At 58.9% G+C, this 23,544-nt stretch overlaps 1 protein-coding gene across 2 annotated transcripts; it reads right to left on the reverse strand.

The window, feature by feature from the left end:
* Positions 1–455: 455 nt before the first annotated feature.
* Positions 456–23,544, reverse strand: PARVG (parvin gamma). Of its 2 annotated transcripts, XM_045779988.2 has the most exons (13): positions 23,346–23,538; positions 21,810–21,904; positions 19,487–19,551; positions 17,555–17,657; positions 16,389–16,529; positions 15,320–15,435; positions 13,516–13,571; positions 11,176–11,198; positions 8,542–8,600; positions 8,270–8,338; positions 6,170–6,271; positions 1,176–1,248; positions 456–721 (listed from the first exon to the last, which is right to left on the reverse strand). In XM_045779988.2, exons 2-13 carry the CDS (start codon positions 21,886–21,888, stop codon positions 612–614), a joined length of 996 nt encoding a protein of 331 aa, XP_045635944.1. In that variant the 5' UTR covers positions 21,889–21,904; positions 23,346–23,538; the 3' UTR covers positions 456–611. The 2 variants fall into 2 exon arrangements, with proteins under 2 accessions (XP_045635944.1, XP_045635945.1); XM_045779989.2 differs by lacking the exons at positions 456–721; positions 1,176–1,248 and adding an exon at positions 1,280–1,819 and having other exon boundaries at positions 23,346–23,544.

A 23,544-nucleotide genomic window follows, 5' to 3' on the forward strand; every position in this document is an offset into this window, starting at 1 on the left:
GTGGGCCTGGGCCACAGTTCCTCTGGCAAGGACGAACTTAACTTCCCCAAGGGGCTCAGGGGCTTGCTTTCGGAGCCACGTGCATCACCCTGAGAGGTGGGGGGGGCCTCTGGCCATCTGCCCTGACACCCGAGAGTCCTTTCTGCTCCCAAGGTCAGGCCCTGGAGCCCCAGTGAAGGTCAGCATCACTGGGCTCTCAGCTGCCCCCACCGGTGCCATCAGAGATGGGACTCCGAGCACCTTCCATGCCCGGCCGCGCGGAAGGGGAGCTGTGCCGGGTGGGGGTTGCGGGGGGGAGCTCATACACACACAGATTGAATCGTCTCTCCCAGGACACTGCAGGCCCCAGATCCCTCCCAGAAATAACACTTGTTAATATAAACTGAGTGAGGCCAGGGGTTGGCTCAAAACAGATCCATGCATGCCTCGTGAATTCAGAGATACTCAGATGGACATGGGAATGGGGGTGGGGGCGGGGCAGACATGCCGCGGACACACGGGAGGCAGGGGGCAGCTGGCTGTACGGTGGCGCAGGTCCCTCTGGAGCCCTTGGGTCTTCCGGCTGGTGCAGCAGGCAGGCTCTGAGAAGCAGCTTCTAGGGGCAGTGACAGTTAATTTGGGGGTCCCTGGGGCTTGCTGTCTGTGCTTTCTTTCAGCTTGTGCTTTCGAAACAAGCTGTAGAGAACCCGCAGCGTGCTCTTGGCGTCCTTGTTCACGATGTCTGCGGGCCAGAGGAGAGCAGGACAGCTGGTCACTCCTCGGCCAGGGCGAGGAGCGGGGTGACCACTGTCCCACTTCGCCCGGAACCGAGGGGCTTCTTGGGACATGGGATGTCCCTGCTAAACCCGGCGTCAAACAGGATGGCTGGTCATCCTAGGCCTGAGTCCCGGGACCCATCACATGGCCCTGCTCCCCTCCTCCACCCACCCAGTCCTCCCCTGCACCTCTCTTGCGGTGCCCCCCCCCATAATTCCTCAAGGTCTCATCTGTCTGGACTGCCTGCCCCAGGGTCCCCAGTCCCCTGTGTCCTCTCCCCAGGCCCCCTCCTACAGCGGGGTGGGCGGAAGCTATGGGCACAGCACCCCCGTCATGGGAAGCCCCCATGCCGAGCAAGAGGACACCCCGACATAGGCTGTCCCCCGACACCGCAGCACCCACGCGCACCACATGCTCACCTTCGGGGTTGATGGGGTAGTCAAGCAGACCTTCATCCTTCAGCAGCTCCAGGGCCAGGGTGACGTTGTGCAGCTGTGACAAGACCCCACCAGATGTTAGTCCCAACCCAGCCCTGGGTTCCCAAGTCCCAGGCCCACCCATCACTCATGTCCCTCATGCTTCAAGGAGGCCATCTCTAGTGGGGGAGGCTGTTATGGAGAGGGGGATCTGGTCTGGAGGTCAAGGAAGGCTTCCTGGTGGAGGGGACACCTAGCGGTAAGTCCTGCTGGGTGAGGGGACTTAGCCAGAGGAAAGAACACGGGTTTCTCCTGGCCTTTTCTGACGCAGCCCCAGCACTGTGGGCAACAGAGGACCCATCGGAAACAGCTGAGGAAAGCAAGGTGCAGAGTGGCCAAGGGGGCTCACCCGAGCTTACAAGACAGAAAGTGGCAGAACCAGGTCTGTCTCACTCTAATGTCCGTGCAACGCAGGCTGGAGGCTGGAGCAGCCGCCCCTGCCTAGGAGCACGTGGGTTCAGATACCTGCTCGGTCATGGAGTAACTTCCAGCAAGTCACTGGGCACCCCCCGGCCTACCTTGCTCACCTGCAGAGTGCAGTCACCACCATTTCCTCCGTGTCCTAATCCAGGGTGCCGGATGGGAGCCTGAGGGAGCCCGGACAGCCCTTGGCTCAGAGCACATGCTCTGTTAGTGGAGTTTCCCCTATTCCCCCCATGTCCTGATCCAGGGTGCTGCGTGGGAGCCTGAGGGAGCCTGGACAGTCCTTGGCTCGGAGCACATGCTCTGTTAGTGGAGTTTCCCCTATTCCCCCCATGTCCTGATCCAGGGTGCTGGGTGGGAGCCCGAGGGAGCCCAGACAGCCCTTGGCTCAGAGCACATGCTCTGTTAGTGGAGTTTCCCCTATTCCCCCCATGTCCTGATCCAGGGTGCTGGGTGGGAGCCTGAGGGAGCCCGGACAGTCCTTGGCTTAGAGCACACGCTCTGTTAGCGGAGTTTCCCCTATTCATGGCTAGTTTCTCCCTTGGGCCTCAACACAATAAAAAAACCCTGCCCTTCTCCTGGGGGCAGTGGCCCAGTGTGGAGCGAAGCAGGTCTAAAGCGGGTTTCCCATTTGACCACAGGACGCACTTGTCACGGAGCACCTTGTAGGACCAGTGTTTCGGAAACACTTTGCCCATTTGCTTATTTAAAATACATTTATTGGGGCGCCTGGGTGGCACAGTGGTTAAGCGTCTGCCTTTGGCTCAGGGCGTGATCCCTGCGTTATGGGATCGAGCCCCACATCAGGCTCTTCCGCTATGAGCCTGCTTCTTCCTCTCCCACTCCCCCTGCTTGTGTTCCCTCTCTCGCTGGCTGTCTCTATCTCTGTCAAATAAATACATAAAATCTTAAAAAAAATACATTTATTTATTGCGCATCTACTATGGGCTGGCCATGCAGCAGGGGCCAAACCAGACCCCCTCGCTGCCCTCATGGCGTCGGGGCCTTGAGGACCACCTCCCGACGCTGTAAAAAATGATCACACTTGCTTCAGGGTGTCAGGCCTGTGCTCGACCTGAGCCCGGGGAAGTGCTGCAGCCTCCAGAGATGTCTCAGTGCGCTCCCCGCGAGGTGTCACCTCCCTTCTGTGCACGGCTTGAGATTATAAAAGTAAAACCACCACGTTGCACGGAGCTGAGGGAAGGTTGCAATCCAGGAGGGTGCGCTCGAATCCTCCCGGGGAGAAATAATTGAATGTGGGAGGAAGCCCACGATTCCGGTGCTGGGGTTTTGATTTCCGCAGAGCCCAGACGGTCGCCTCCCTCCCTCTGTCCCTCGCTCGTCTTCCCGGAAGGAATGATGGTCTCGCATAAACACCAGTGGCAAGGAAGGTCTGATAAGGAGACATTCAGTTTCGAGGGGCCACTCTGCCAAGATAATGATTCCTCGGGTGCCCCCCGGGGGGAGATGGTGCGGCCCCGCCCTCGTCAGCTAATGACCTCTTTGGCATTTTGATCCAACTATGCTCCTGTGGCTGAGATTGCCTACAACGTGCTACAAAAATTCATTCTTGGGGTCTGAGCAAAGAGGCAGCTTCTCTCCCCCAGTATGTAACGTGGCGCAGATTGGGAAGTTGGTTTTAAAATCAGCGGCTAAAGCAGGCTCACGGCGCCCAGGGACATCGGGAGTCAGAGAGCTTGTCCCTGGCTTGTAACTGGAGTTTGCAAGCATGCCGAATATTGGGCAGAGGCTTTGAAGTCCGATGAAGCCCAACACCCAAGTAACAAAGAGGGGACATCTGTGCTGTTCTGGGTCCCCGTTCTGAGCCTCTTCCCCAGGCTCCCCGGCCTGCATGTGGCCCATGCTGTTCCATCCTCTGGCCTTCTCCCCGACCTACGTGTTCTGCCTTCTGGCTGGAGGGCCAGCACCACCGCCTCGGCTGGGCTCTGAGCCTCCCGAGCCCTCCCAGTGGCCCAGCTTCGCACCAGCCCCCTCCCTGGGTGGGGAGAGGCTCACACTCCTCTGTCTTGCGCAGGGCTCACCCTGACTCCCTAGGAAGGAAATGGGGAGGCGGCCCCGGCTTTGGAGGTAGGGCAAGCCTGGGCACCGAGGCCACAGGGCCTCCTGGGCCGACAGGATGAGCGGGAAGTGATGTCATGCCAGCTGTGTTCCGCTTAGTCGCCTGTGTCTCTGCCAGCCCCACGGGAAGACCATGCTGGGTGTGCTGCTGGTCCCAGGAGGATGCTGGCAGCCCTGCGGCACAAAGCTCCACCACCCCAGCTGAACCCAGCCGCGCCTGGACCGGCCAAACCCAGCCCATCTGCAGACCCGTGGATATAACGGGTGTTAAGTAAGCCACCTGTTGTCCAGGTGGTTTGTTACACAGCATCTCCGGGCAACAGCTGACTGATACAGTTCAGAAGAGCCCAGTGAGCATTGACCGTTGACCCTGCTACTACCACCGGAGACACAAACACTGCATGGCTCCAGCCTCTTTGCTCCATATCCCGGATCCAAGCTCTTGAGCCTCGGAGCCCTGAATCAATCTTCTGGTCAAGAGCACCCCTGCCTGCTGGGAAGCGGCAGGCCCAGGCCTGTGAGGCTGTGGCCAGGAGTCAGTAGGACATGGACAGACAGGGCTGCGGATGTGTGGGGGAGGGTGTGGATGAAGGGCCCCTGGATGCGGGGGCTGGGGTGGGGGCCAAGCCAGGACAGAGCCTCACACCCCACAGGCAGGCCACAGGTCTGATCCATCCCCAGGACCTCGGCCTTCACCCTCCCCAAGGACACAGGCAGGCGAAAGGGGACAGACATCTTTCCTTTTCCCAGATGGCCCCAAGGCTGGCCCTGGCAACTGGCCCTCAGCCCTGCTTAGTGGTCCTGCTCTGTAGAAGGAACCACTGCTGTGGAAAAATAAAGGGGGTACCTCCCGCCCTGGGTTGAGGCTGCACGGGCCACGGGGACCCTGGTGTGGACAGAGCTAAGCAGGCCACCTGGGGTCCTGGGCAGGCCGCCACCTGCCCAGTGCTCCAGCCCATCTCAGCCACCCCTCTGGCATCCCCTCTGGTAGGACTGAGGCCCACGAAGACTCCTAGACGGTCCCGAGCAGGCCAGGGGCCCCAGGGACCACCCGCCCTCGATGCTTCCCCTCCGTGACCCTCCAGACTCCACCTGCGTGGCCTGAGAAGTGGGCAGGGCAGGGATTGTGAGCCCACGGGCAAGACAGAGAAGCCCGAGGTGCGGGCCACGAGCTGGTGGTGAGCAGGGACCAGACCGGGGCTGCTCGTTCCTCTGCATGTGTGCCCTGACCTGGGGCGAGATGCCAGGGGACGGGGCTGCCCTCAACTGCAGACCAGGGAGAGTCCCCTGCCCTCACTGGCAGGTCGATGTGGCTTGTGGAAGGGGCCTTCCCGGCAGGGGACGTCTGTGCACGAGCCCCGAGGGGGGAGAGCGCGAGGAGCTAGCACGGGGGCACCCCGCGGGATGGCCAGGGAGGCTGTGCGTGGGGACGCGGGCACACCAGTCACTGCCGCCAGCACTGCCGTCCTCTCCCCCGCTTCCCCGGGTCAGGACACACACCCTCCCATCTGCCTTGGTGCAGCAGTCCCCCAAGCGGCCTGCCAGCCTGCAGGGGCCACCGGGGACTCCTGACTCCTGCGAGGCTGGACCCCTGCCGTGCCCCGCCCCACCCCTGCAGCGCCGCAGACTGCAGGTGGACGCCACCCTGAGATTTCCGTGCTTCTGTCCGCACCTGAGCCTTGGCTGATGCTGTTCCCTGCCCTCGGGTGCCCTCCCTCAGCAAACCAAATGCTGATCTGATCGACAACACGTGTCACCTCCTCCACCACGCCCTTCCTGACTCCTTCAGATCACAGCAACCGCTCCCTCCTTCGGGTCCCCAATTGACCCACGCATCCTGAACCAACACACTTCACCGTGGCCCTGGGGAAGCATACATCACGGAGAGTACAGCGGGTATAGACTGAGAGGCCCTCAAAACCAGGAGCTGTGTGGGATTGTCTTTATGGCCCACATGACACAGCCTGACTCCAAGCAGGATCTCAAGAAATGAAGGATCAGGTGCAGGGGCAGAGGGGGGCTGGACAGGTGGACGGACGGACGGATGGATGGACAGATAAGTGGGTGATGGTTGGATGGGCAGGCAAGTGAATGGATGGATGAACTGGGTGGATGGGCAAATAGGCAAGTCAGCTGATAGGTGTGAGGGTGGATGGATGAAAGGATGGATGGATGGATGGATGGATGGATGGATGGATGGATGGATGGACGGATGGACGGATGGGTAGATGAGTAGATAGACCGATGAATGGATGCGCAGGCAGGTGAATGGGCAGATGAATTGGGTAGATATGGATGGGTAGATATATGGACAACCAAACAAACTCCCCCCACTCTTCACTTCACTTGGAAGCGAACAAGGAGACCGGAATTGCCAGCTCCAGAAGTCTGTCCATTCAGGAGCAGACCAGCAAGGAAACCTCCGGGAAACTTACCATTTCTGCAGGAGAGGCGGGCGTGATGTAGAATTCCTTCAGGTGCAGGAAGAAGCCTTCCAGTTGTCCAATCAGCAAAAGTAAGAAGACCCCATCTGCGAACTGCGGAGGGGAGCATTGGAGGCAGACAGCCCAGGGCTCCCGCTCTGCCCCCACCCCCCTGTGGCCATGCGGCGCCGCGGAAGGCTCACACCTCTCTGAGCGTCAGCTGCCCTTGTGAGACTTGAGGACGGCCTCCCCGACCTTGCCGTGTGTTGCAAACATCGGCGGCAGGCTGGGAGCAGTCGCTGGCTGCCTGGCACAGAGCACACGCTCGATAAAATAAGCTCTTTCTACGTTATCTGTGTAATAGCCGAATATGGCTTTTTCAACCATATACCGTTGTTGCACAGGAGAAAACAGAGTTGAGCGCAAAATTATTCCTGCGGAGAGGTGAACAGCACACGGGGCTCATTCTGCTGGTTCCACATTAGCATCTCTGCCTGTCCGGTCTGCTCAGAGATAAAGCCGCTGCCCACCGGCGTATCGTACGCCGGTACAACCCTACTCCATCTCTTCAAAGATACGGAACACAAGACTGGATACTGGAGGGAAAGCCACCACTCCAAGTCCTTAATAGAATTTCCTCCTATTAGGTCTGTTCCGACGTTATGAGATCGGCCTGAAATCTTTTCTGCTGATATTCCCCGGTAGTACCCCCGAAATACCAGGGACCTCAACTTCTCCCCTCATCCGACCGTCTCTAAATACGGTCCTCCCACATATCACTATTTTCCAAACGCCATTCCTTCACCAAGGGAGAGAGAACGATGAGAAGCAGGTAAAATGGGGACCTCCAGGATCATCCTGCATGTACCCACATAAAATGTAATAAAACCCCAAATTTAGCGTTTATGGCATGTCTGCGGTGTACCGCGTCCTATGTAAACACCGGAGGCTCCTCATCTTATTCGTCGCTCCCAATTCTATGAGGCTGGTCTCCTTAAACTCATTTTAAAAGAAGAGGAGACTGAGGTTCAGAGAAGTCCAACGCCAGGCCACATAGATAATGTGAAGGAGGTGTCCTTGAAGCCCAGGGGCCACAAGTGGCCATCCGGTACCCATCAGGTCCACAACGTGGCTAACCCGCCACGTCACCGAACTGCATCACACACGGGCTTCTCCTGGGGCCACCATGGGACGTGCTGATGTGCACCAACTGTGGCCCCAGCACCCCGGACTCAAATTCCAGGTCCTCTGCTCTGTCACTGGGTGACCTTGCATGAGTTCATCGACATCTCTGTGTCTTAGTGTCTTCATCTGTAAAATGGGGTAGTATCTGCCCCCCCCCCGCCCGCGGGGACAGTGAGGGCTTTATTGGCCTCAGATACCCGGCACCCCGCTCCTCGCTGGCTAATGTCAGGGTGTGTCTGAGAAGTCATCAGCTCTGGCTAAGATCGCCATAAGCCCTTTGGCCCACCAGGGACCAGACCTGCCTTCCACCTCCCTCCCCCACGGCCACCACGCTGCATGGATGGAAACCAGGTGGCCCAGCTCCTATGCCAATGCCTATGCGGCCGGGTGAGGAGTCCAGTGGCCAGCAGGCTCCATCGCCCCTGAAGGCCCTGGGCTGACAACTAGCCTCTCAGCTTCTCTGTTCCCCTCTGTGCTGAGGGAACACTACAGGTGCATGGTATCCTCGTGGAAGGCCGTGGCCCCCTGCGGAAGGCTGACTGGTAAGATTCCGCCCCTGCCCCCACGGACTCAGTGTAAGTCAGCCACGGTGGGCTGGGCAACCGGGGGGCCCAAAGAGGCATGGCTCTAAGACAGCGCCTCGCATGTGACACCATGAGCAAATGCAGTCACACGTGGGGAGCTCCAACCGCATAGGGGAACGCACAGTCCCTGTCCCGCGAGATCCCCACGGTGTCCTTGGTTGGCAAGGCTGCCTCCCAGTAACAGCCCCCCTTCACTGGAGAGGAGGACCCCAAGGTTCCGAGAGGCGACACATCCTGGGCCAGAAGGGGGTGGGTCCCAGGTCCCAGGGCCCCACAGGACCCTCTTCCCCACCTGCACCCCATGGCCCTTCCCTGCCTGGCGGCCCCACAGCTGAGTCCCTACCTGGGTGTCCAGGTTCTCCACAGACAGGCCCAGGCGGTCCAGCCTCTGGTTGACAAAGTTCACAATGGCCTACCCGAGGAAGGACAAAGACCTTAGGCCCAGGGCTCAGGTTTGCCACCTTCCCGCTCGGGGGGAGGGGAGGGGCAGAAAGCCCCCTGCGTGGCGTCCGAAGCCCAGTAGGGGAGGAGCGAGGGCCTTGTTCCTTCCCCTTCACCCCCCAGGACTCAGGGCAGACAGGCGGGAGGGCGACTGGGAGCTTTGATCTCTCTCACCTCTTTCACCGTGTTCACTTTCTCCGGAGCGAGCTTAAATAATTCATCAAAGACGTCCTCTGCAGACAGATCCAATAAACATCTCATTACATGCTGTTATCTTCGTGCCAAACAGGGACTGTATTTCCATACAAGTTTCTCAGGGTCCCCAGTCCAGAGGGAGCTGAAGTTCCACCTCCGGATTCTTGAATTTAAAAAACAGGGCTTGGGTCTGTCTGGGTCACTGCTCTCCTGGCTGTGTGGCCCAGGGGGACCGCCTCCCCTCTCTGTGCCTGGGTGTCCTCATCTGCAAAGTAGGGCTGATAATACCTACTAGATGGGGTCGTTGCAAAGATGAAATTTGGGGCCACATAACATACTTGGCACGGCTGGGCACACAGTAGGGCTTCAATAATGGTCGTCCTTTCTGTAGTGGATGCCTCTCGTGTCCGCCCGGCCGCAACCCCGTTCCCCGGGAAGCTGCCCTACGTCCTCCCAGTCCCCTGCTCCGCCCACAGGTCCGCGGGGTGGCCACAGGTGGCCAGCCCCACACGGACACTCGGCCCATACGTCTCCTCCCCAGCATTTCTGGATTGGCAGAATGAGGACATCGAGCCTGCATCGTGCAAAAGGCCAGCACCCTCAGCGGCTGAGTCATGCCTGCGAGGCTCAGGAACAAAAGAAGCATCTTGGCAGCTCGCAGCTCAGGCCCTGGTCCCGCCTCAGAGACCCGAGTCCTCAGACGAATGCCCTTTTCCCACAAGCTGCCTTCCTAATATTTGCAGCCCACGCATCTCCCTGGGGGAGACTGGTCCTCGGGCACCGAATGCCCAAGCTGGCTAGCAGAAATGACTTTCAGACTCTGCCACTCGGCGGCTGTGTGACCCTGAGCAAGTCACTTCACCTCTCTGTGCCTCGGTTCCCTCATTAGCGAAAGGTGAAAGATGCACCAGAGAGCATCGTGCCCTTTCGAATGCACCCACAAACATGGTGGAAACACCAGTGGGCTGTTCCAGAGCCCTGGACCCATGCTCACGGGAATCGTGTCCTGAAGGAGCCAGGAAATGAAAGGCAAACGTGTGCTCCGTTGACAGGAGCCAGAACAGCATGAATGTGCTGGAAAGGGTTGTGAGGAGGTCCTGCTCTGTGTCCCTGCCCCTCACCACGTGACCCACCCTCCTGCTGCCCCCTGACAAGCTCTGCTCCCTAACAACCCCCATCCCCATGCCACCCTACACACACACACACACACACACACACACACACACACACACCAGCCAGCCTCCCTCTACCTCCCCTCTCCTTCCTTCCCCCACACATCCTCCCTCAGCCTGTTCTCAACCTCACAGGTCATTATTTCCACCTCTACAGGTGGGGTGCCCCTCATGGAACCCCCTGCCCACACAGCAATGTGTTGTAAGTGGGGAGGGCTTAGGGAGGAAAATCGTGTTGGGATGGAAGGATGATGGACGGACTGGTGGGTGGGGGGATAGATGGACTGGTGGGTGGGGGGATGGTTAGATGAACAGCCGACCAGGCCAACCGACTGCAGAGTGAATGAATGAGGGGCGCCTGGGTGGCTCAGTCGGTTAAGCATCTGCCTTTGGCTCAGTTCATGATCCCAGGATCTTGGGATCGAGTCCCGCATCGGGCTCCTTGCTCAGCGGGGAGTCTGCTTCTCCCTCTGCCTGCCGCTCCCCCTGCTTGTGCCCTCTGTCTCTGTCTCTCTGACAAATAAACAAAATCTTCCCAAAAAAGGATCCTCATTGGCTATAAAAGGTACAACATCTACATCAAAAAGAAAAAGTACTGCACTTATTAAAACCTATGGAAGAAATAAAACATGCACGAGTCCTGGGGCGCCTGGGTGGCTCCGTCAATTAAGCATCCGACTCCTGATTTCAGCTCAGGCCATGATCTCGGGGTTATGAGATCAAGCCCCACACGGGGTTCCGCACTAGGTGTGGAGTCTGCTTAAGATTCTCTCTGTCCCTCTCCCTCTGCTTCCTCCCTCTCTCTCTAAAAAAAAAAAAAAATCCACATGTTCATATCAATACCAAAAAAAAAAAAAAAAACTAAAATAAACAATTCAAAAAAAAAAAGAATGAATTAATGAAAGAAGGAATGGCTGGACCAATCAGTCGGTGGGTGAAGAGGTCTGTCACGAAAGCAGCAGCCACATCACAGACCAGCCACGATGAGGCACCCACGGGGCTGAGCGCATTCGCACATTCTTTCAACCCCCATCACCAGCCTAAGATGTGGGTGCCGTTATTAATCCCACTTGGCAGATGAGAAAGCTGAGGCTCAGACAGGCTAGGACACTTGCCCAAGTTCACACGGCCGCTGAGAGGAAGTATCAGAGTTCGAACCCAGGCCGTGTGGCTCCGGAGCCCGCATGTGTGTAACAACAGCTCCACCGGCCGCCAGGGGGGATTATAAATCTCCCCCCCCCATGAGCAATATCAGGAGAGGAAATGGCTGGATCCATGGACGGACTGACAGATGGGACAAACGGACCAGAAGAAGGCTCGAGGTACACACAGCAGGGCGCAAAGGGCGTGAGAACGCCCAGCAAGTCACCCCTCATCACCACGTCTGTTTCAACACGCACCCAAGAGGAAAAGATGTCCTCAAAGTGACAATAGTACTCACTCGTAGGCTGGTCCTTGTCTGTGCTAAAGGGAAATTGTAGGGGGAGAAAGGCAAAGAAATGGTTAAAAAAAAAATCACTGTCTTCAGACCTATAGTCTCTTCACATGACAAGACTTGGCACGGGCAGAGTTGACAACGAGGCTGGTGGGCTCCTTCCCTGGCGGCTTCGTGAGCAGGCAGGGAGGGCCTTGTGCAGCGCCAACGGCCAGAAAGAGGCCCGTCCCCTTCTCTGGAGGTTTCCACACCCGGTTACGTCTGGGTTTTGTCATTTCTGTGGTTGTCATTTTAGTTGGGGCGGGAGGCGTTACATGTGCGACCAGACACACAGACTGGAAGTTTATCGCAGGTGCATTTTTACGTATGCCCTGTGGGATCAGTACCCCAACAAGATAGAGACCCTTCCTCAAAGCCCCCCGTGCTCCCCCACTGCCCCGTGACCCGCCAGCCAGGAGTCCCACTGCTCTGACCCCTCCCACCATGCGTCTTGCCTGTCCTGGGAGTCCGGGGCGGTGAAATCACACAGGACATACTCCTCCGGGTCTGGCTTTTTTCACTCTGTGTTTCTTGTTTTGAATCGTTTTCCTTTGACTTTGTGTTAAATTTTCCATGCCAGCCCCACCCCTTAGAAGCAAGGTTCTGGGCCCGAAGCAGGCCAGGCGGTCCCAGGAGAGCCAGGTGGCCCCCGTGACCGCAGCCCTCAGCAGCGGACTGGGCCGTGCAGGGCGGAGCGGGCAGCCTGAAGCAGAGACCCGGAGCTCATCAGCACGAGCCAGGGTGCCGGAGGGCGAGACGGCCCCGTGCCGCCTGCGACCGGCTGGGAGCCAGAGGTGAGCCCTCACGGAGTTCCGAGTTCATAAAGGGGCAGAGAAGGGTGATTGTAGGACCGCACGCGGGGAGGAATGTAGCATCATGAACAGACAACACCTTCCCACTCAGCTTCCCCAGACTCATCTCCAGACCCTGAAGCTTCGGCTTCGGAGGAGGGGCCGGGTCAGGGCCGCTGAGCAACTGGGTGACTGGGAGGTCCCTCAGCCTCACTGAGTCAGAAGGGAGCACGGCTTCTTCCCGGGCTGCCCTGGGGAAAGTTAAATGGGCCTGCGTGTGCACCAGACCCCCTGGCCTGAGGGGCCAGCAAAGGTCTGCCTCCTCCTGACCTTTGCCCTGCTCGGCACACATGCTTGGGTCACAGCGGACACCGGTCATCAACTCTCCTTTGGTTTAAGTGCCTCCCACTCCCCACAGGAGCCATAGACTGGAGGGACCCCAGGGTCGAAGGGAGTCCAGGTGGGGGACGGCCCCCTTGCACACGTTACCTATAACCTTCACAACAGCCCAAGAGGTAGGAACGGGTCTCCATTTTTCAGAAGACTGGAGGCTCCACACGGTGGGAGGTGACTTGTCCAAGGTCACACAGCTCATATACCACCAAGGGGGGGGCTAAGCCCAGGTGGGGCTGCGTGCCAAGCCTGTGAGCTAGAGAACTGACCCCCTAGCTGGGCTCTGTGAGGGTCAAATGGGTCACAGGGGCTCACCCTGCACATAGTGGGCCCTCAGCAAATGTTAGGTGAGAAAAGAAACCTACCACTTCCTTCGAGTGGCCCGCTCTCAGACCAAGCCCGACAGACCTGGCCGGCGCTGCCTGGGAGAGCCTTTACCTCCAGGAGGGCCGAGGGAAGAGCTCATTGGCCGGGCATCCTGCTCGCCCAGACAGAAGGTAAACAGCAGGCTGACATGGGCACCCAAGGACAGGGCCTCCCGCCCCGCACGCAGGAGGTGCTCAGTAAACGGTGGTAGTATGAGGGCGTGTTTGGTGCTCTTGTGTCCGGGCACTGGGAGGCCAGCGGGGTTCTGTCATCCTGTTACAACGTCTGTGCCCGTCTGCAGCATCTCCCTGCCACCGATGACTCCCTCACCCATGGCCAGCGCGTGGGCACCAGGCACAGGGGACCCAACATGGCTTCGGGGTCCTCTGACCCCAGTTCTGGATTCTTCCTGGTCCACAATGGCTGTGGTGTGACCTCAGGACTGGGAGCCACAGCCCCTTTTCTAGCCCCAACTCCGCCCATTTTGTTGGGTTGTGCAGAGGGCGAAATGAGCTGGCAGGGGTGGGCACGCCTAACAGCCCCTAAAGGGCCGTGCCCTGTGAGGCCCGGCAAGATGGAAGGGCTCCCAGCAGGGCTGAGGGGTCAGCAAGGCCCTCTGGGGGCTGAGAGGAAACTAGGGAGATGTGAGGCCCCTCCCACAAAGGTCAGGTAGATCGGACCCCGGCCCCAGGCCCCACTGCCCATTCCCTGAGAAACATAGGCTGGCCTCTGCTGTGGGCCCTGGTTCTTCCCTCACCTGCATTCAGTGAGCTGTTCCACTGACTTCTCTGACTTCAGACCACTTTTGGTGCTCTAAAAGAGAAAAAAGGGGAACAAATTGAGTAAGCCCAGAAAACTCAGAGACCCACGTCAGCCACTAAAAGACTGTAGTGGCCAGAGCAGCCCCAAAGAACCAGCTCACTCTACCTCGTCCCCTCCTCAGGGTGGTTCCTGGACAGCTCTCATCACTGTGGCCCGGCTCAGCTGTCTTTCTTTCTCATGAGCCTTGAGCCCCACAAGGATGAGAACAATGCCTGTCTTGTTCCCTAGGTATCCCCAGAGTCTCACCCAGTGCCTGGCTCACAGGGAGTCAATAAACATGAGTTGATCTGAATAATGAATGAATGATGACCAGGATGAACAGATGGATGGATGGATGGACAGACGGACAGATGATAGATAGATAGACAGATGGGTAAACGGATGGATGGATGGATGGATGGATGGATGGATGGATGGATGGATGGATGAATGGATGGGTGGAAGGATGAGTGGATGGATGGATGAGTGGATGAATGGATGGTGGATGGATGGATGGATGGATGGATGGATGGATGGATGGATGGATGTGTGAATGGATGGGTGGATGGATGGATGGGTGAATGGATGGATGAATGGATGGATGGATGGGTGGCTGATGGATGGATGAATGGATGGATGATGGATGGATGGATGGATGGATGGATGGGTGGAAGGATGAGTGGATGGATGGATGAGTGGATGTGTGAATGGATGAATGGATGGATGAGTGGATGAATGGATGGTGGATGGATGGATGGATGGATGGATGGATGAATGGATGGATGATGGATGGATGGATGGATGGATGGATGGGTGGAAGGATGAGTGGATGGATGGATGAGTGGATGTGTGAATGGATGAATGGATGGATGAGTGGATGAATGGATGGTGGATGGATGGATGGATGGATGCATGAATGGATGGATGAATGGATGGATGATGGATGGGTGGCTGATGGATGGATGAATGGATGGATGGTGAATGATAGATGGGTGGATGGATGGATAAGTGAATGAATAAGCAAAGGACTGAAGGAATACAATCACCTCTGATTTATATAAGAAGTATAAACAAAGTCATGACACTACTTAGTAGAGAATTTTAATCAATGGTTTTGAAAAAAGTAAGAATGATTTCACCTGAGTGAAAGGTAAGCTCCTAGACAGGAAGCCCCATTGCTCACCAGGTACTCAGAGCTTGCGGGAGGGAGTAATGGGGAGCAGGGGCAGATGAGGGCCCCTTTTGGGGTGCTCCAAGTCTGCTGAGGGAGAAGCCGTGGGCTCCGGGAGCGTGAACCTCAGCACCAGCTGTGAGTATGCTAGAGTAAGGGGGCCTGCAGGTGGAGAAACCCAGGAAGGCTCCCTTGCACGGTCACAGCCATCAGTACTGAACACGGGACAACACTGCAGCGATATGGGCCAAGGCTGTAAGGCTCCCAAAAGGCCACGAACAGATGACCACTTATAGCCTATGTGACGTGGGTTGCCACAGGCAGGACCTTCCTAACACCCCCTGGCAGATGCTATCTGCTGAGATAAGTGGGACTGGCCAGCCCGCAGACCTCCTTATGGCCCCCCTGGACTCTCGGCATCTCCCACCCCCAGCTCCAGCCCTGCCCCCACGGCTGTCCTGGAGGGATGCGATCTGTCTTGAGGGAGGGTCAGCCCCTCCCATGCAGCACTCCCCAATCCAGGGTATGGTGATGTGGACCCAAAATGCTCAGCCTACATACAGGGGTCCCCCGGGGCCCAGCCTCGTACCTCCATGGTGATCACCTCCACCTGGACGTTGGCCGGGAGGGGCAGGTCAGGCTGGAAGTGCTTGGCCAGGGCCACGAGCAGATGCAAGGTGGCCAGTAGGTCCTTGCTAAAGATGGCTGGGAGGGGAGGGGGCACAGGTCAGAGCCGAGGGGCTGCCCAAACCGGGGCCCCATGGAGGTCTCCTTGTCACAACCACCCTCTAAAGACCAAGGAGCTCTGCGTCCAGCCTTCTGGAAGCCAGAGGTCCGGAGACATTCATTCTGAACCCAAAACAGTCACCCTTTGCCCTCGTCACCCTACTCTGCGAATGCAGCTCACGGGCACAAGCCACAGTGTGGATGGGGCTTCAGACACAGAGACAGTCCCTGTTGACAGTTATGAGCAACTCAATGCCCTACAGTGGGGCCCCGGCCAGAGAAACTGCTGGATTCAGATGAGTGTGACTTAATTCAGGGCCAACGCTACGCTTATCAGTCTTTGAAAGAGAGTCTTTAAACAAAGTGGTCAAGGCGGTGGCATAAGACCCAACAAAAACTCCTCCATCATCACCCCTAGCCCTGGAGAAGGTACCGAACCCCTTTCAGCCTCAGTGTTCTCATCTGGAAAATGGGAGGAATGCGGGGCTCCACGTGGCGGGAGCGTCATACTGAACCGCTAACGGGCTGGGGCGGGGGTCTGGGTGCTTTGCTCATGCTCGTTTCTCACAAGCCGGCCCTGCAGGTATAACTTATATCAATTAATAAAAGAGACTGGTATCACCCAACTGACAAGATAGGTGGGGGCTCATGGTGCTTGGGACTCAAACAGGGGCTGCCTGGCTGACCGCATTCATGCCGCTCAGTGGACTGCTCAGCGGCAGCCACACCGCCGCGGCCTGAAGTGCGTAGGGCTGTTTGCTCCCAACAGGTGCACGACTTTGCACAGGAGGCCGTGCTTCTTCCAAGCCCCCCGGGTGTCCCCATACCGGAGGCAGGTGAGCACACCTGCTGGGTGAACAGAGGTCACCGGTGCAAAGGGACCCAGGCGCCCCGCCCTCCCAGGACCCTGCCCCAGCCGAGGCCCCACTTACTTCCCACGCTCCACTTGAGCTGCCCCTCCTCCATCCGCAGGCTGCCGTTGATGGCCTCCAGGACCACCTCGAGCTTGCGCCTCTGGCTCGGGGCCGTCAGAGCCATCTCCTCCACTTCCAGCCTGAGCCCAGTCAGCATCTCTAAGGGCAGGAGAGAGTGGGAGAGGGCCAAGGAAGGAGTGGGGGGAGAAGTGGAAGGAAGCAGAAGAGGGAGGAGGGGGAGGGACGGGGGGGACCGTGGGGGAAGAGGAGAGGACAGTGGGGGGCGGGAGGGACAGTGGGCGGGGGAGGACACTGGGGGGGAACCCCCCGCCACAAGCTATGTGACCGGAGCAAGCCCCTGCCCTCTGAGCTGCCCTCCACTGGCCTGCCTCACCCTGTCCACCCCATACCCCCTCCCTCAGCCTCCTGCACAATGATGTGTGTCTCCCTTCTGCCAGGCAGTGTGGCCTGGACTCCGAGGCTCAGATCCTGACTCCCCTGCCTTCTTCCCTCTGAAACCTCGGACAAGTGACTAGGCCTCTCGGTTTCCTCATCTGTAAAGTGGGGACACTAACAGGATAGGGTTTTTCTGAGGATTAACCGCATCTGCTCCCAGGCAGGTGCTGGGGAAGGGGCTGGTAGGATCATTCGGTAGCCAGCTACAAAGGGCTCCACGACCGACCAGTACTGAGCCAGGCCCCAGGCCGGCTGAGGACTGGAATCGGGCCCACCCCTGCTCTCTGGGACCTCACAGCTTTGTGCAGACAGGCAGGTGTGTAGACCAAACCTGACATCTCAACAGCGGGGAGGGGGGGGGGAATTGGGGGCAGAGTGGGGGGTCCGCCCGGGGCCGGGAGGCGGCGCTGAGTGAAGGCATCCTGGGGAGCACTAGGTGTTTCCAGACTAAGACAGGGCCCCCCGGGCAGGAGTCCAGCCCACCTCCACCCGCCCGGGGTGTCTCACTGCTGGCCTGTGTTCTCCAGCAGCTGGGTGCAGCCCGAGGCCAGGGACCCGGGTTCTTCTGTTAACTCCCGGGAGCCTATAAACAGCAGGCACTCCATACATGACATTCAGCAGGGGGCAGGAGGGTGACGCTGAGTGAGGAGCCCACCCGTGGGGGCCTGGAGGGGCCGGGCTGGGGGGCTGGGGCCCAGACCCGTGCAGCCCTGGGAGCCGCCACTTACGGAAAAGGTGGTGCAGGATGAGCCCATCGAATATGTCCTCCTCCAGGCTGCGGACCACGATGTGCTCGGGGAGGAGTTTGGCATTGATCCACTCCATCAGCACCTGCAAACCCCAGAGGGACAGCTGACCCCGAACCACTCCTCACCTGGTCCCCCATGTGGCTCAGTTCTGACCTTGGCCCGGATTGCCCTCCTCCCACCTGCCAACTCCTACCCATCCTTCAAGACCAGGTCAAACGTTGCCTCCTCTGGGAAGCCCTCCCTGCTCTCCCAGGCTGCGTTAGGGGCCTGCTCTGTGCTCCCAGGGACCAGAGCACTGTGGGGCTGTCTTCACCAGGGACCAGGGCACAGTGGGGCTGTCATTTGTCCTGTGCAAGGTGTCGGTGCCGGGAAGCTACTGTAACAGGTACCTGGACGTGGGGAGGTGGCTGTGGGACTGGATAATTGGGAAGAGCTTTGAAGGCCCTTGACAGGAAAAGCCTAAATGGCCTCCAAGAGCTGTTGGTAGGAATCTGGACACGAAGCAGCACTTCTGGTGAGAGCTCAGGAGAGGGAGGACACAGTATCGGGAACACGGAGGAGGCTCCGTGGCGAGGAAGGCACACACTGGGGAGGCGCGTCTACACGCCGAGGGACACCAAGGGTGTCAGAGATATCTGATGGCGGGAGAAAGGCCGGGAATGGGTTCCCCCTCAGAACCTCCAGGAGGAAGCCCCCTGCCCACACCTTGGCTTAGACTTCGGGCCTCCAGGCTGGGAGAGCATCAACCCCTCGTTTTAAGTCACGTGGTTTATGGCACTTAGTGGCGGCAGCCCCAGGGCACCGGCACAGGGGCTGTGGGTGTCCCACCCAATGCCCCAGACTCGCGGCTGTGGGGCACCCCTCTGTCCCCCCTGCAGCTCTGTCCGGGCACCCCACCCTGCTGGGGCTCAACAGGCCACAAGGGCAGGAAGCGGAGCCCTGTGCCTTTAAGGGAGCAGCGCCAGGTACTCCAGAGATGGTGAGTAAACCCCCCAAGCGCCTCCGCCTCCCGCACCTGCTCCCAGAAGGGCCCAGTAGGCTTCAGCTCCCACAGCGGCACCTGCCCCGTGGCCCCTTCCCTCCCCATCTCCCCTCTCCGCTTGCTTTCCTTGTCTCCTGCCATTACCTCCTGACTCGTTACTCGCACCCAAACCCTTATCTCAGGATTCGGCTCTTGGAGGAGCCCAAACCAAGACGTGTCAGCACCGGACGTGTCAGAACGAGCTGGTTCTGCCCGGTATCCCAGGGCCTGATGGTGGGAAAGGTGGGATGGAGGGAGTGAGGGAACAGGAGGCAGAAAGGAAGGGATGGGAAATGGCCATGATCTGGGGGTGGAAGGTGGTGCAGGCCAGGAGGCCTCCCTGGAGGAGGCAACAGAAAGGCCATGTGGAGATTGGAGAAGTAGGGCGGAGGAAAACAGAAGCCTGAGCCTGCCTGTGCTCAGCTGGTCCAGCAGCCACAGACTCAGAGCCGAGGAGAGACTGGGTGACCCAGGTGACCCACGCCTGTTCCTGCCCATTTTGCCAGCTCTCCATGGCCTCGGACTGGTGAAAGAGCACGGGGTTTGGGGCCTGGGTCAAACTCCAGCTCTGGTCAGCCATTGGCCAGCCCTGTGTCCCCCACAGGTCAGGTCAACCCTCTGAGCCTCCCTGTTCGCTCCATGGGATGCAAAACAGCAGATCCGTCTCAACCGTCGTGAGACTTGTTGTGATCAGCCATGTAAAGGTACACAGTAGGTGCTCAATAAACGTTCTTTCATGTAGTCATTCAACAGGCCTGCTGGGGACCTGCAGGGTCACCACCCGCCAGCCTGAGGTCAGAGAGGGGAGGGGTGGCCTGCTGTCCGCACCCCAAGATGATGAAAAGACCCCCTGCAGAGACATCAGGAGAGACCACAGGGAGTTGCTGTACCTTTTGTAGTTCTTCAAATTTGGGATCCTGCCGGGAAGTGGGGGGCAGGTATTTCTTCTTTTCTCCTGGAAGCAGAGGTGAGTGTGACACGTGTGGGGACCCTGCAGGGAGCCAGGCAGCTCTCTCCCTGCAGCTCAGCTGTATGCAGCCCCTTGACACGAGGGGAATTTGGTCCTGCTGCTTCTCTCACTCACACACACATGCGCACACACATGCACACGCACACACGTGCACATACACACACAGGCACATGCACACACATGCACATACACAGTCGTTGATACACGCGCACACGCACACGCGCACACATGCACACGTGCACATACACACACAGGCACACACGTGCACATACACAGGCGCACACACGTGCACATACACACACAGGCACACGCACACAGGTGCACATACACACACAGGCACACGCACACACACCCTGAGCATCGAATGTCTAAAGTGACTTGGATTTCCCAGACACGCCTCGTCCTCCACGCCTCTTTCTTTGCCCACTCTGTTCCCGCCACACCTGAAACACCCTCCCCTCTCACTTCCCTCATGAGCACCAGCTCGTCCTCAGGCACAACAATATTTATATTTTGGCGACACGCTTAGCCTGAAAAACTATTTCTTGTTTGAAATTCAAATTTAACTCAGCCCCCTGTGTTTTATCTGGCAATTCTACCCACTGACTTAAGAAGGCGCAGGGCTCACACAAGCCCAGGACCGGGCACCAAGGGGCCGAGGCGGATTCCCCCTGCGCCTCTCTGGCTCCCCGGCGTGGGCAGGACACCGAGGCCACCCCGGCCGACTCTCCGAGCCCCAGGACCCTGGTCGGCAGCTTCCTGACGTTAGACACAGAACCCACACTTGTCAGGGCTGAGAGGGAACTACAAGATTATCTAGCGTCAGTGAACACGGGGGAAACGGAGTCACCACGTGGGGACTGCCTTGGCCAAGTTCACAAAATGCAATGTCTCTGTCTTCATATGACTCAGCCGGGGACCTTTCCTGGATGTACCGAGAACCTTCACGTACCACCCAGCCCCGTGTCTCCTGACAAGTAGGAGGGCTATCTAACCCGCTCGGCACCGGCAGGCTCTGGACCAACGCTCGGGGAGCGGGTGGGCGAATGGCTCTGGGGGTACACCCCCCACCCCGCCCCTTCCCGGAGCAGGTTTCCTGCCGCTGAGTCATCCCACGTTCCAGCTCCGCCTGCCAGTACTGCAGTATGTCTAAATCAACTGTAAAACAAAAAATAAATATTTTTTCAAATAACTAAGCCCTACCACTAACAGCAGTTTTGCTAAGGACGCTTTCCAGCCTGAAACCTTCTATAAACAGAGAGCTCCAGACAACTAAGGAAGTCAGCCTCCCGACGCGGCTCCCCCTCCCACCCAGCCGGCCCCCCGGGGTCTCGCTCACCGCCCCGGCCCCCGGGGTCTCGCTCACTGCCCCGGGGGTCTCTTGGGGGCACCGCCCCGGGGGTCCCGGCCACACCGCGCATCTCCAAAGGCTGTCTTCACAGCCTCGAGAACAAGCTGCATTCTGCTCTTTCACTTCAATGATTTCACCCTTTCTCTCCATCATCATACTTATGTTTGAAAGGTGACATAAATTCCAGTGAGTTCGCTTAAAGCCCCTGCTGAGCGGGACCTTTGGGTTGCTTCCTATTTTGCTTCTTTCTGTAACAGGGTGAGGACGGCCTGGGGCACCCACATTGTCCTTTCCGACTGTCTCCTGGAAGGGAGGTTTCAGGGGCAGCGGCCACAAGCTCCCTGAGCTCGGAGAACAGGCTTGTGGACTTGCCCAGTCCTATGCCCACCCCCAGATCGACCAGCCCCCATCCCGCGAGGCGTCAGCACTGCGTGGAGGGCACGGAACCTCAGTGCCGGAGCCGCCCTCCTTGGGTTCAGAATCCCAGCCCCACCACAGTGATGGAGACACCTGCTCCCTGCTACGTTCCTCTCTGGGCCTCAGTTTCCTCGTGTATGCCGAGGAGGCAGGGACATCTACCCTCAGAGCAAAAAAAATGAGACGCCGCTCCTGAATAAATAGTAGCAGTTGGCATCTCCTCTTCAATGTCACCAGTAACCTCGAGATGTGTGGTCATGAGAGGTATGGGGATGCCTGCGGAAGTTTCTGGAAGCGGGGCAGGGGGCTGTCAAGGACGGAGCAGAAGGCATTCGTGGGGGCCGAACAGAACTGGGGGCTCAGATGACAACTTGGAAAGCAAGGCGGTGCCCAGACCCGCCTATTGGGTTCCTGCCGTACAGACCCTCACCCCCTCTGCCCTGCCCGGCCCCCCCGCCCCACTTGGACACGGCACCTTGTGGGAGGTCCTCCTCCGCCGGCGGGCCCGTCACCTTAGGGAGCTGCAGCAGGTTGTAGAGGGACTCTGACTCCATTTCTCCCTCGCTGGCCCTGGGGGTGCAGGGGATAGAAGGCATCACCATCCCAGGAGCCCCACGCTCGCTCTGTGAGTCATTGCTTCCCGGCTTCGAGGCACAGGGAGAGAGGGCGGGGGCTGCCTACACAAGGGGACAGGTCCCCCTGATGAGAAGTAGGCATGGGCCAATTCTTCCAGGTCCCTGAGCCCGAGGCAGGTGGGCACAGCGGGGCACCGCCAGCCTTTGAACGAGCGGACCATGCCAACATCCCCCAGACGCCTCTGACGCTCCACACAGGCCTGGCTCTCAGAGGGCGGCCTGGCCCTGCCCGGCCCGGTTCTAGACGAGGCTTTCTACAACAGGGCTTATCACCCTGGCCGCTCTGTGGTTTGGGGGTCTCATTGCTCATGCCAGCATGGGAGGGGCCAGCATTTACAGCCTGTGTGCAGCCCCCTTCGCATGTTTGTTACGGGCAGGGGGCTGGGCTCAAACCCCGCGCGATGGGGCAGATTCAGAAGCTGGCCCTGACCTCCTTCCTGTTTCCCGGCGCTCACTTCCTCTCCCGCTCTGCCTGCAGCTTTGCCCCCTTCTTCGGTCCCTGCATCTTCCCCAGCGTTTCTGGTCCCAAACGGACATTGGGACTGGGGTGTCATGCATCAGAATGGTGGCCAGCTCCAGCCCCCGGGGAGGCCCCCAAGGATGGGGGCATTCACAGGGGCTGCAGCCCCCCATCACCCTAGCAGCCAGCCCAGGGAGCTGGACACTGCTGGCGGCTCCATCCTGCCCTGAGTCGAGGATGGGGGAGAACATAGCCGTGGGGCCAACGCTACCCCCTGGGTAGGCCTCCAAGCCACCTGTTGGACAGGACTCAGTTTGAAGGATGCGGCCAGAGAAAAGAACCATGCCTGGGGGTTAGGCAGCCCAGGTTCCAGGCTGGTTCCTCCTCATTCTCCTTGTATGACTTTGGACAAATCCCCTCCCTTTCTGGTCCTGAAGATCTTTACAGGGCAGGGCCGGACTCCGAGCTCACCGAAGGCCATGGAGTAGACAGAGCGCTGGAACAGCCTCAAGCTATCGGCTGCCCCAGGCAGCCCCTCCCCGCCCTGGGCCTCAGTTCCTGCATCTGAAACTGGGTGGCCCCTCTTCCCCACGCGTTGGATGAAGCTTGGGGGAGACGGCAGGTGGAAAGGGAGGCTGCCCGCCTGGCCAAACGATGGGATGCTGCCTGTCTGCCTGTCCGGCCCTGGAGGGAGGAACGGCCGCTTCTAAGCCTGGGTGGCTGGAGGGGCACAGGGGCTCAGGGCTCCGCCTGGCCCGACTCCCTCCCTGTGCGGCCTCAGCAAAGGCTGTGTTCTCTGGGGTCGGTTTCCACAAGCCCCTGGGAGCCCTCCCTCGGTGAGCTCGGGCTCCCAAGCATTAGAGGCAGAAAGACCCAAGCCGGGGGCTCCGTGAGCTAAGACGCCAGGAGGACTCACCCGGCTGCCTCCTCCACACCAGGAAATGAAGGCCTCGTAGCTCGTGATCACTGGCTTCCAAATAAAAGTCACGTTCCCAGCCGTGGGGGGCTGGAGCAGCCGGGGCAAGGCCGCGGCCACGCGCGCTGCTTACTTCCTCCAGGCCTGTGGCTTCCGCACGGCCTGCTCGGCTGCGTCTGCCGGAGCTTCCTCCTCGCTG

The sequence above is a fragment of the Ursus americanus genome, chromosome 17, assembly GCF_024610735.1.
Source record: "Ursus americanus isolate L20-20 chromosome 17, mUrsAme1.1.p, whole genome shotgun sequence".
NCBI lineage: Eukaryota > Metazoa > Chordata > Mammalia > Carnivora > Ursidae > Ursus > Ursus americanus.

What these genes read in the sequence shown, in the direction of transcription:
- PARVG (XM_045779988.2), bottom strand. Translation starts at nt 21,888, where the DNA reads ATGGAGTCAGAGTCCCTCTACAACCTGCTGCAGCTCCCTAAGGTGACG. An exon ending in AATTTGAAGAACTACAAAAG is followed by an intron (nt 17,658 to 19,486) that starts GTACAGCAACTC and finishes TGGGGTTTGCAG; the next exon opens with GTGCTGATGGAGTGGATCAA. An exon ending in GAACAGCTCACTGAATGCAG is followed by an intron (nt 11,199 to 13,515) that starts GTGAGGGAAGAA and finishes ATTTCCCTTTAG; the next exon opens with CACAGACAAGGACCAGCCTA.